Consider the following 12,703-nt stretch of genomic DNA (forward strand, 5'->3'; position numbering starts at 1 on the left):
ACATACATCCATCCATCCATCCATCAAAAACTTTCGCATTAATTATAATATTAAGTATAGTAGAGCCACTTTAATAGGCAACATTTGACAGTTCAACAAAATTCAACAACGTAATCTAGTAACGACGACATAGAATAACAAGATAGGTATTTCGTTTTGTTAGAAATGACCGATAAAAGTAATAATTTTAAGATATTTTCATTTTACTGATAAACCATTCTAAACATAATAAATACCAGAGGCGTTACTCTAAAAATCGAAATCTGACATCTAGAATAGAATGCATTGATTACGTCTTGTGAATAAAAATCATCATCATCATAAATTAATAAATTCGATTGACAAATGTTTCAAATCCGTATCGATTTATTCACTTTAATCGATGTTTTTAAGCAGGTTACCTCTGTTCGAAGATAAAATTGATAGACGTCAAATGTGGCCTATTAAATTGGCTCGACAATAGGTACCTAATTAGATTCATTATTATATTCTTATTTAAGTACCTATTATTATTTACTGCGCTTAGGTACATTACGAAGATTTAAGGAATCTACAACGGTACGACAATAATTCATCAAAACATGGATACGTCATTGTCGCTATTGAATTTGTAATTGCATTAAGTTGATGATGATGATGATGATGATGATGATGATGATGATGATGATGATGATATATAAGTAACTTAACGATTAGGTAAATAATAAACTATTAATTAACTACATTCGTGTTATTATCGATTCGTCATCATAATATTGTTACTTCTCCTCTGTCTATTATTTAGGTATTGCTTATTATGCGTTATTATGCGACGATATTAAGTTAACACAATAATAATATATTAATAAATACGCAATTGTGAATCGTAGTCTCGTTCTCGCGCGGCCTATATAATATTTTGACAATATTAAGACGTGCGGGCGGTGCGGTGTGGTGTGCGTACTATGTACCTACTGGTTAATACTTACCTGTGACAATACATATTATGTGACATTTATTTATAATATTGTCATTTCTTTATTGTGGCACATTCGTATTGTTATTATTTTTGTATTTAAAGGACGTTAAACATATTCGACCGATCGCCGAACTGTGTGTGTAGCCGGCCGCGCGGTCGTCGTTTGCGTTATGCTGTTCTACAACAGGTCACATTCATCCCCCTAAAAACCGTCGCAAACATATTATATGGCGATTACGAATAGTTTCACCTTAACGTCTGTATATCAGTGTATTGAGAGAGCCTTTTTCGAAACGACAATCGGTTTAATTACAGGTGAAATGATAATTTTAAAGTTGACACCGCGCACGCGGATAGCCCTTGGCAAAATTTAAACGTCCATCGCGATCGATGCGCTCCTCGAGCGTCGCGCGGGCTTGCACACTACGAGGGCCGATCTCAAAAGGGACGAGAAACATGTGAAACGTATGCTTTTAAACGTTAATTTCACGTAAAATATACGTTCGAACGGAGGCATGTTAGTGAAAAGTTTCAAGCGCGACCGCGAGAAAACGTATCTCGATTGCACGGTTCCCCGTGAGGTAAACCGTCCAGTCGATTCCTACACTAGCGACACCGTACGTCGAATACAGTGAAACCTACTACGTACTACGTATAACAGTAATTATATTATATACTAATATAATATAATAATTATTACATATTGTCGACGTGAAGTTGAATTTTAATTAACAAAAATGGCAGACACCGCAGTCGAAACTGAAACTCCGGCGCCAGCGTCGACGCCCGCGAAGAAAGCGCCCAAAGCAGCAGCAGCAGCAGCAGCGGCGTCGGGAGGAGCCAAGAAAGCGGCCAAAGCGAGATTGGCGCACCCGAAGACGTCGGAAATGGTGAACACTGCGATCAGCGATCTCAAAGAGCGTAGCGGCTCTTCCCTGCAGGCGATCAAGAAGTACATATCGGCCACGTACAAGGTGGACGCGGATAAACTGGCGCCGTTCATTAGGAGATATCTCAAGGGCGCCGTCGAATCCGGCACGCTCGTTCAGACGAAGGGCAAGGGCGCATCTGGCTCGTTCAAACTGGAGTCAAAGTCCTCCGCGGCCAAGAAGAAGACCGCTCCGTCGAGCGGAGCCGCCGGCAAGGGCTCCGGAGCGGCGGCGGCCGTCAAGGTGCGCAAATCTGGCGGCGGTGGCAAGGCGCAAGCGGCCGCCAAAAAGACGGCCGTCAACGCAGGCAGCAGGTCCAAGAAGGCGGCGGCAGCCGCCGCCGCAGCAGCGGCCGCAGACTCTTCGTCCTCGCCGTCCAAGTCGAAAGCGTCAGCGGTGAAAGACAAGAAAGTAGCTGCAGGCAGAAAGAAGCCCGCCGCGGCCGCCAAGAAGGCGCCGGCTGCGGGCAAAGCGGCCGCAAAGCCCGCCGCAGCAGCGTCGGCCGCCGCGCCGAAGGCTAAGAGGAGCGCCAAACCGCCCACGAAGAAGCCGAAGGCACCGAAACCGAAGAAAGCGGCAACGCCAAAATCCAAAGCGGCCACCGCCAAGAAAGCCTCGGCCGCGTCCAAGAAGTGAACGTGTGGTGTGCGTGCAATCGATCAATCGCAGGCGCAAGCGCAACCTAATTCGACTTCGAGGAAGGTTGGAACTGGTTATGCAGTGCAGCGGTCTCAGCAAAATAGATATTAATATATTTATTATATTATATCTATCGCCAAAAAGCCCTTCTCAGGGCTAACATATATTTTCGAATGCGCACTCACTACGAACGGTTAACGTTTCCTTCCAATTTGCGAGGACGAACAAGCAACTTGTAGGTACAATAAAACTACAATATTATAACATCTACAGTCTACTACTACCACCTATATACACAATCAACAAACTCAAACTCAAACATTAATTATTATTATTCATGTTTTAATCATGTCATTATTATTACAATTTTACATATATACATACATACATAATATATTATAGTAGCAACATGCATGCACAATATAATAACAACAAGAAAATCAAATCTACAGCTTTACGTTAGGTTACGTTACTACAACTACACATCGACGCGCAATGAAATAAGAAAAAAAAAAAAAAAAAATCAAACACCTACGTAATACGTACGGTAAACACACACGTTACTTTTCACCTTCAACTTGCAAAATAAAATATTATGTAACTAATCATCGCACACTACAACACGCTACCACACAGACACAGACACAGACAGGCAAACAAACATGCACCGCCCGCCCGCCCGCCCCACACCAGCGCACGCCGCCCGACCGACCGCCCGACGCCCGACTCCCTGTATGTATGTAGTACCTATGTAGGTATTTGTAATAATAAAAAATAAAACTAAACACAACTTTAAAAATTGTGTTAAAAATACTCTCTAAAATCTATCTATACTGGTATGAATTTATTATTGATGGTTGTCTAGACAACACAATCTGTTTCTGTTACTTATTTTAAAACAATCAACCACGGTACAGATACAAGTCTTTTCGACAGCGTCATAGAATTAGATTGTTGTAAAATCTCATATTAATAATTTATTATTGTAATGTTTGCTATAAAATCATTACAAATATATTTGGGGATGCTGTACACCGCATCAAAAAAATTAAAAAATGCTTAGGTAGGTATATTGTTTGTGTGAAATGTGAAAAAAATTATCATTATCATTTGCATGTATATGTACGTATGGTATGGGTCTTGATGAAGCCTCGCTTAAAAAAAAAAAAAAAAAAAAAAAAAATATTATTATTACCTATTTGACACGGTCGTGTTCACTGCGCATCGCTCGTCGTTTGTGTTCGCTCGCATTTCACGGCGTCATGCCCACCGCAATCACTAGGACGCGTGCCGTATAATATATTAAATCCGATGGCGTCTTAAAAAAAAAATACAACTTTAGTGATCGGCGCGTATCGTTGTACGTATCAAGTACGTACGTATCAGTTTTTCGTTTATTATATTATCAAAGAAAACAGTAAATAATGTCTGGACGCGGTAAAGGCGGTAAAGTGAAGGGGAAGGCAAAGTCACGTTCCAACCGTGCCGGTCTGCAGTTCCCCGTCGGCCGTATTCACAGATTGCTCAGGAAGGGCAATTACGCGGAGCGCGTGGGCGCCGGTGCCCCGGTTTACCTGGCGGCCGTGATGGAGTACCTGGCGGCTGAAGTTCTCGAGTTGGCCGGCAACGCGGCGCGCGACAACAAGAAGACTAGAATTATTCCGAGACATCTGCAATTGGCCATACGTAACGACGAAGAGCTGAACAAGCTCCTCTCCGGCGTGACCATAGCACAGGGCGGTGTATTGCCTAACATTCAGGCGGTGCTGCTGCCCAAGAAGACGGAGAAGAAGGCCTAATTGGATTGCATTGCATTTACCAATAACGCTACAATTACATATTTTTATGTATGTTCATCATAATAATATTATGAATTGTTCAAAAGGCCCTTTTCAGGGCCGCAATATATGTCTTGAAAACAACGATAGTGATCGTTTACCATTTGACACGTACCAGAACATGAATAATATTAACTAACCTACGTATAATAAACTTGAATGAGCTATCTAAGACAAGTACCTAGTTCCTAAGATTAGCGCGTTCAAACAAACAAACTCTTCAGCTTTATAATATTAATTATAGTAGGTACATAATTATAGATGTTTAGTTTATAGTAAACCTTCTCGTTGAACGCATCAAAATACATTTTATGTTTGTTTGTCTACACTAATATTATTGAAGGAATTTTATAAGTTTTAAATGTTCATAAAATTTGCAACCGAACGAGGCCGCGGCGAATATAATAGTTAGGTATATTATGAACGTTTTATGTACCTATTTGTAGGTAATTTTTTTTAGTGTTGTTTAGTTTTGTTATAGGTACGAAAATACCTATGTAGAGCATGAAGTAAAATAAAATATATACTTAGTTTGAAAAACTAATTGCGAAATAATATTTTTAAAGTAAAACTAATGAAGAGGAAAACTTTGTTTGTTAATGAATAGGCTCATCATCAAAACTACTGGACCGATTTTGATGAAATTTGGCACAGACAGTCTTTAGACGCTGAGAAAGAACACAGGCTACTTTTTATTATTGCAAAATCATTCGAAAGCTACATCATCGACCATAATTAATATAATGGATAATAATAATAATATTATAACATTTATACCTACCATACCTTTCAAGGCTGCCTTTCAATTTTCTCGCTTTTGGAGACGACTGTATATTTTTTTATGTTTCCATAATATTATGCTTTCCAGAAATAATTTGTGTGTGCACATGCACATTTTTGTGGTTATCCTAAAAACTAATTGATAATAAATTATATAGGTACCATCATGATTTAGCTCGATATTTTTATACCTACCTGTTACAGAATTTTTTTCACTCACAACCGTTTTATTATATTAATAATATATATAACAACGCAATGCAATTTCATGTACTATCTTTGAATCAATATTATATTTATTTTGACAGACATCGTCAGTTTGATTTATTGGTGTCAATTTAAAAAAAAAGTTTAACACAAATAAGGTTTCATATCTTTAAGATAAATTTAAGATATTATTATTAAATAAAATCCTCCTTGATGATTCCCAATTCGACTGTAGTCTGTACTGTTATTTTACCTCAGCCTTATGTGATTAAAAAAAAAAAATCCTTAAATAAAATCCTCCTTGATGATTCCCAATTCGACTGTAGTCTGTATAATTGTTATTTTACCTCAGCCTTATGTGATTTAAAAAAAAAAAAAAATGCCAAATGAAAACATGTAAATGATTCACCGCATGTTCACCGCCCACTGTGTGGAGGGGACGCTTACGCTCCACGGTATTGGCCGATAACGAAAAGTGCTAGCTCGCATTACTAACCGATGGCCGTAACGCCGTGTGGCGCGATGTAGACCGGTTTTTGAACCGAAAAATGTTATACAGCCACGTCCGTCGCCTGTTTGTGTGTGCCCGCGTACATACAAGCTGTCGTTGTGTTCGTGTCTTACATTGTTTCCTTGTGCGTACTTCACGTCTTTCGTGTCAGTAAAGTCGTTTGCTAGTCGCCCCATTGAGAAGTTCGCCCGTGCTCGTTGAAGCCCAGATACGTCCCGCAGCACCGACTGCCGTTTGACGGTGAAAGCCGAAGAACGGAGAGGGCGGTGATGCGGCCGTAACTGTTGAGACAGCACAGACGGACGACCCAGTGCTTCGCCGAAGCACTCGACCCTAAAGGCCCTTCTCAGGGCCACACGGAGGCCGCGAGTATGCACGCGACTCCCGCGCGATCCGCGCGACCATCGCGCCCGCGCTTCGTAATACGCCACGACCGCTATGGAGCAGTCCGGTCGAGCTCCGCTCCCGGACGCCCCTCCCAACCGTTCTGGCAACCCGCCCCGCTATGGGAAACACCCAGGCCCGCCGCCGCCGCCGAGGAAGAGTCCGACGCGAATCAGGTCACATCACCACGTACCGCATATCTATCGGACGTGATGATGATAGATCGTTTCGTGCAGTCGGGCCACCTATCGCACAAACTGCGCGGATGGTTGGCATCCTATATTGAGATGCGTAGAGGTGATCTGGCGCGAATGCCGCCAGGCTGCTGGGAGGAGCCGTCGCCGGAGGACGAGCAGGTCTTGTTGGACAAGCTCGCCTCCGTACCGATCCCGCCCGGCAAGCCGAGAGCGAGGCGCCGCCGCCTTATTAGCAGCGACGAAGAGGAGGAGCAGGTCGAGTCGGCACAGGCCAAGCGGCCTTGCCAGACTCCCGCCCCCGCCGTCGCCACCCCCGCCATCGTTACTGCGATGGACACCTCCGCCGCGCCCGCACCGCAACCCGCCACCTACGCTGCGGTAAGTGCAGGCGCCGCCACCGGCGCTAAGCCACTACAGCCACTACACCCACGCGACCCGCGCCGCCCCCGCCGCATCGACGTCGGAGAGGCCGAGGAGCCGCAGCCCGGCCCATCCGGGCTACAACCGCCGCCGGCGACAAACAGCGGCACTACGCCCGCGCAGCCGCCCGCGCGCACAGCAGCGCCACCTGGCGCCGCTAACACAACCACAGTACCTAACGCAGCATCCAAGAGGTTCCCGCCTATTATCATTGAGTCGTTCCCAAATTGGACGACTCACCTGCGGGAGCTGACAAACATCATTGGACACCAGGTGAGCGCGCGCGCCTATGGGACGGGCGTGCGCTTCACACCTAAGGACGAGGCAGAATACCGCGCCATCGACCGCTACCTGCGCCGCATCGAGGGGGAGGGGGCCGACATAAGTTGGTTCTCATATTCCCCCGAAGCCGAGCGTAGCGTCAAGGTGGCCGTCCGCGGACTGCCCGTCAATACGCAGCCTGACGAGCTGCTCGCCGCGCTGCGCGAACTCGGGTATGACCCAGAGTTCGCGCGGCCCATTCGCGCCAGGAAGGGGCGCCCCGGATGCCTCTTCCTGGTAATACTGAGGAAAACACCAAATCTCACCCCGGGCATTTATGACATCAACGAGCTGATGCACATGCCCGGGGTAATCGTCGAGGCGTGGCGCTCGAAGCGGGGCCCGGCACAATGTCACCGTTGCCAGGGCTTCCGGCACTCGTCGCACAACTGCCACAGGCCCCTTGCCTGTGTGCGTTGCGGCGAGGGCCACGCGACCGCGGACTGCCCGCGGCCGAGAGACGCCCCCGCCATCTGTGCCAATTGCGCGGGGCCACACCCCGCAAACCACGCGTCGTGCCCGGTGATGCGGCGCGAGGCCCGCAACAAAAAGGCGGGCCCCATCGCGCGCACCACCACCACCACCACCCACGCACAGCAGCCGCGCACCGCGCCGGCCGCTAGACCCAGCGCGCCAGTAGCGCCGCCCGCACCCATCCAGCCGGTGCCGCGCGGAGAAGCGCACACCAGCGGCCTCATGGCGGCGGCAAATCCCGCCTCCGCCGCCCCCGCAAAACGTAAGCGACGAGGACGCGGGAAAAAATCCCGCTCGCAGCCCCCTCGGAGCGACGCCGCCACAGCGCCCCAAGCCGGCCCGTCCGCGCACATTCCGCCGGCGCAACATCGCACAATTACGACGACAGCCGAGCGCCCCCGAACGACAGCCGAGCGCCCCCGAACGGAGCCGAGTGCAACTTCGGCTCCCGAACATCGCCGAACACAGCCGACCGCATCATCGTCGGCACCGCAGCCCCCCCTAGCGGCGCCTGCCGATCCCGCGAAGCAAGCGGTGATCCGAGCGGCGTCGCTAGTACTCCAGAGCGTCCTGAGCGCCTTAGAGGAGGGAGCAGACCCCATACCCATAGTAATGCGGGGTCTCCTCAGCCTCCTACAACAATAGCGCTCAGGCTACTATATTGGAACGCCCGCACTATGGTGCCGGCGCATAAGAAGCCACTGCTCCGCCACCTGATGCGGGAGCAGAACATTGATGCGGCGCTGCTAAACGAAACGCAGCTGGGGCCATCTTCGAAGCTGAGCGCGTCCGGGTACGTAGTTTATCGCAGGGACGAGGTGTCGCCTACTGGCAGGCGATACCGCGGGCTTGCGATCCTTATCCGTCGGTCCATTCCTCATACCCCCCTCCCTGCTTTCACATCCCAGTCATTTTCCGCGCTTGGCGTTGAAGCGGAACTTCCAGGTGGCAGAATACGTATGTATGCTATATACAGACCGCCTACGGGGACTGTTGACACGAACGAGGTGAAACGACTTTTCGCCTCGGACGTGCCGACATTCGCCGCGGGTGACTGGAATAGCAAGCATACGCACTGGTTGTCTCGCTCTAACTGCCACAACGGCAACGCCCTCTATAACCTTATTGATTATAACAATATCGTAATAGAGGGTCCTCCTGAACCCACTCATTATCCCGATCAAGACTCCTACCGCGCGGACATTATCGACTTTTCGATCCACAATGTGGTCCGCCAGTCGATAACGCAAACTGTCATTGTGGACGAACTCGACTCAGACCACCTGCCGGTATTGGCCGAGTTCGCTGCAGACAGTCCGGCAATCGCCCCATCCCGCTCCCTCCGATGTGTAAATTGGAAGTTATTTGCAAGCACGCTTGAGCGCTCCACCCCCGCACGCGCGGTTACAAGCGCCGCGGACGTGGAGTTGTTTGCGAATGATTTGCAAGATACACTACAAACCGCCCTCGTCCGAGCCACGACACACAAACCGTCCACCTCCCGTCTCCCCCCCCTTCCCGGTTACCTCAAAAACCTTATCCAGAGGAAGCGATCTCTGCGACGGCAATGGCAGCGAACGCGCTGCCCGACCCTCAAGCGGCAACTTGTTCGGTTGCGTGAACAGGTTAGCACGGCGCTTGAGGAGCACAAAAGCGAGGGCTGGCACCGGTCGCTCGAACAGGCCGCCGAGGACTGGCCGTCGCTTCATCGACTCTGTCGCAGGTTCAAATCCTCAACCGCCCCCGCGCGCCCACTCACCGACTCCGCAGGTACTTATGTATACAGCCCTCAGGGTCGCGCTGACTTGTTTGCCGAACACCTGGCGCAAGTTTTTCAGCCGAACCCCCTGACGCCGTCGAACGCCGCCCACGCAACGGCAGTGAACGAATACCTAACGAGTTTTCTAAATTCACCGATGCCACTCGCTGGGGAAGCATTCTTCACGTCCCCGTCCGCCGTCCGCCGTGCGATTTCGCGTACAAAGTTGCGCAAAGCGCCCGGCGCGGACGGCGTGACGAATGAATCCCTCCGCCACCTCCCCCGTAAAACAGTCGCGGCTTTGTCGCGGCTGTTTAACGGTATATTACGCTCCGGTCACTTCCCTTCAGTGTGGAAGACCGGACGCGTAATAATGATCCCCAAACCCGGAAAGAATGCTTCCTTACCGAGCAGCTATCGACCCATTACTCTGTTGAGCACAGTCTCCAAAGTATTCGAGTCATTGCTGTTGCCAATGCTGCGCCCGTACTTGTCGCCTCGCGCTGAGCAATTCGGCTTTCGCGAGGCACACAGTACCACCCTTCAGGTGACAAGAGTATTGCACCACCTTAGCTCCGCTTTGAACAAGAATGAGAGAGCGGTTGCAGTGCTGTTGGACATCGAAAAGGCTTTCGACCGCGTCTGGCATGAGGGCCTTATATATAAGATCCTTACCGCCACCCAGTGCCCCGCGCGGCTCGTGAGGATATTGCACTCCTTCCTCACGAATCGTTCCTTTCACGTTTCCGTGTCCCCCGCCGTTTCACAAGACCACGCTGTGCAGGCGGGTGTCCCGCAGGGCAGCTGTTTATCGCCCGCGCTATACTCTGCCTACACAGACGATTTCCCCTCCCCCGCGCAACCCACTAACCATATCGTCGCTTTGTACGCCGACGATGTAGCCTTTGTCACCGCATCGGTATGGACATCGAACGCGGTGATAAAGGCGCAGCGTTGGTTGGACGAATTGCCTGCGTATTTTGAGCGCTGGCGGATTACCGCGAACGCTAAAAAGACACAGGCGATTGTATTCGGCGGTATGACCCCCTCCACCCACCTCACTCTGGCCGGTGAGCAAATCCCTTGGTCCAACAATGTCACCTACCTGGGCATCACTATTGATCGCCGGCTTCGCTTTAACAGCCACGTGAAGCGGGTAATCAATAAGTGTAAATCCGCCCACGCAATACTTCGTCCGGTGTTGTCATCCGAACTCCCGCTGCGTATAAAGGTAAGTCTGTATAAGATTTACCTACGGCCGCTCCTCACGTACGCCGCGCCCGCCTGGTATGCGTTTGTGTGTGAAAGCCTGCGCCGCAAAATGCGTGCGCGGCAGTCGCTCGCATTACGCACTATCGCTGGCGCGCCGTGGTGCGTGAGGAACGAGCGGATACGCAGCGATCTCGGTGTGGAAACACTTGACGATTTCATCCTACGCCTATCCCAAAACATGTTTGCGCGCGCGGATGCATCCTCTCATTCCCATCTCCGAGGGATTGCACCGATGCGCGCCCCTCCCGAGTCGCGCTGTCCCTTTCCGCGCGACTTGTTATCACCCCCCCCTCCCGCGGCGTACACAACGCCCTCCTATCCACCGGAATTGCTAGCTGCAATGTCGGCACCCCGAACCGCGCCTCCAGCGCCACCCTCCACCCACGCACTCCGTGCACTCCCTCACACCCCGGTGCATAACGCGCCATCCCTCCGATCCTTCCTACATGCACTTATAGTGCATTCCGTCACTCCCACGCCCCCGCAAGTCCCGCACTCTACTGCTCCGGCGCGCCCAGCCGCGCCGCCCACTACCCCTACGCCTACACCAATACAAATCCCGTCTGTCGGTACACAAGTACCCAGCCCACCTCCCCACCTATACTCCCACGCGCAATTGGCGCCTCCTACCCCGCCCATTCGTGTCGTTTCGCCCCAGTCCCCCTCCGTCCCCGGTCATGACACAACTCATGGCCGGGCTCGTAAAAGAAAGAGGTCGATTGATTCGCGCGACGCGGAATCAAATTCTAAAAAATAAGGGCTTTCACGCCCCCCCAAATTCCCGCCCGTGTTGACGGGCGGCGCTATACTCCCATTGAAGGGGGCTTCCCGCCCCGAACAATGTTCCCCACGCAGCCTCCTCGCGGAGGCTGCGTGTGCGAAGATCCCGATATGTATATGTAAATGTTATACATTTTCAATTGATTGAACTTATACTACAACAAGCAACATGCCGCCAAAAACGAGTGGAAAGGCCGCCAAGAAGTCCGGCAAAGCGCAGAAGAACATCTCGAAGTCTGACAAGAAAAAGAAGAAGCACAAGAGGAAGGAGAGCTACGCCATTTACATTTACAAGGTGCTCAAGCAGGTCCACCCCGACACCGGTATCTCCTCGAAGGCCATGTCCATCATGAACTCGTTCGTGAACGACATTTTCGAGCGCATCGCCGCGGAGGCGTCCCGGCTCGCTCACTACAACAAGCGGTCGACCATCACGTCGCGAGAGGTGCAAACCTCCGTGCGGCTGCTGCTGCCCGGCGAGCTCGCCAAGCACGCGGTCAGCGAGGGCACCAAGGCGGTCACCAAGTACACGAGCTCCAAGTGAGCGGCCGTCCGCCGTCGGGACAACGGCGTGGCGTGTTCGACTTATCGAACGCCCGCTCGCTCGCGTTTTGTGTTTATTATTATTATAAATACTATCAAAACAACAACGGCCCTTTTCAGGGCCACAATATATTTCATGAATGAATTGTGTGTGTTTACACGTCAAAAATACGTTTCTCCAACACGAACAACAGCAGTGAGAAAAAAAAAAGAAAACCTAAAGTTGTAATTTTGAAATTCGAATTTCGAATTATACGTTTAACGTTGGTCATTTGCGGGTATGATTTATTTTAATTTATTTACAAACTAGGGCTTCGCCCGCGGTATATATATTAAAAAAGTAGCCTGTGTTCTTTCTCAGCGTCTAAAGACTGTCTGTGCCAAATTTCATCAAAATCGGTCCAGTAGTTTTGATGATGAGCCTATTCATTAACAAACAAAGTTTTCCTCTTCATTAGTTTTACTTTAAAAATATTATTTTGCAATAATAAAAAGTAGCCTTCGAGATGCAGTCTATCTATTGAAATAAACCGAATCAAAATCGGTTCTCTAGTTTTAATTATACAAATTTATAATATAGGGAAAATAGCACACACGGACAGACATTCGAACCGATTTTCTGTTGTGTTATATTTATATAGGTACCTAGTTTTGTGTTTTGTAATAGTTTTAGTAAATTAATATTTTGTAC

General features: G+C 49.4%; 3 protein-coding genes across 3 annotated transcripts; all 3 read left to right on the plus strand.

Annotated features, from left to right (window-relative positions):
• The first annotated feature begins 1,434 nt into the window (after positions 1–1,434).
• On the plus strand, positions 1,435–3,032 carry LOC123702067 (late histone H1-like). The gene has a single exon (XM_045649713.1). It carries the CDS (start codon positions 1,696–1,698, stop codon positions 2,521–2,523), a length of 828 nt encoding a protein of 275 aa, XP_045505669.1. The 5' UTR covers positions 1,435–1,695; the 3' UTR covers positions 2,524–3,032.
• An 802-nt stretch (positions 3,033–3,834) lies between these two features.
• LOC123702082 (histone H2A) lies at positions 3,835–4,430 on the plus strand. Its single transcript, XM_045649728.1, has one exon. The coding sequence runs from the start codon at positions 3,951–3,953 to the stop codon at positions 4,323–4,325; it is 375 nt and encodes a 124-aa protein (XP_045505684.1). The 5' UTR covers positions 3,835–3,950; the 3' UTR covers positions 4,326–4,430.
• Positions 4,431–11,613: 7,183 nt separating this feature from the next.
• On the plus strand, positions 11,614–12,132 carry LOC123702089 (histone H2B). Its single transcript, XM_045649733.1, has one exon. It carries the CDS (start codon positions 11,639–11,641, stop codon positions 12,011–12,013), a length of 375 nt encoding a protein of 124 aa, XP_045505689.1. The 5' UTR covers positions 11,614–11,638; the 3' UTR covers positions 12,014–12,132.
• The last annotated feature ends 571 nt before the right edge of the window (positions 12,133–12,703 follow it).

The sequence above is a fragment of the Colias croceus genome, chromosome 23 (genome assembly GCF_905220415.1).
Source record: "Colias croceus chromosome 23, ilColCroc2.1".
Classification (NCBI taxonomy): domain Eukaryota; kingdom Metazoa; phylum Arthropoda; class Insecta; order Lepidoptera; family Pieridae; genus Colias; species Colias croceus.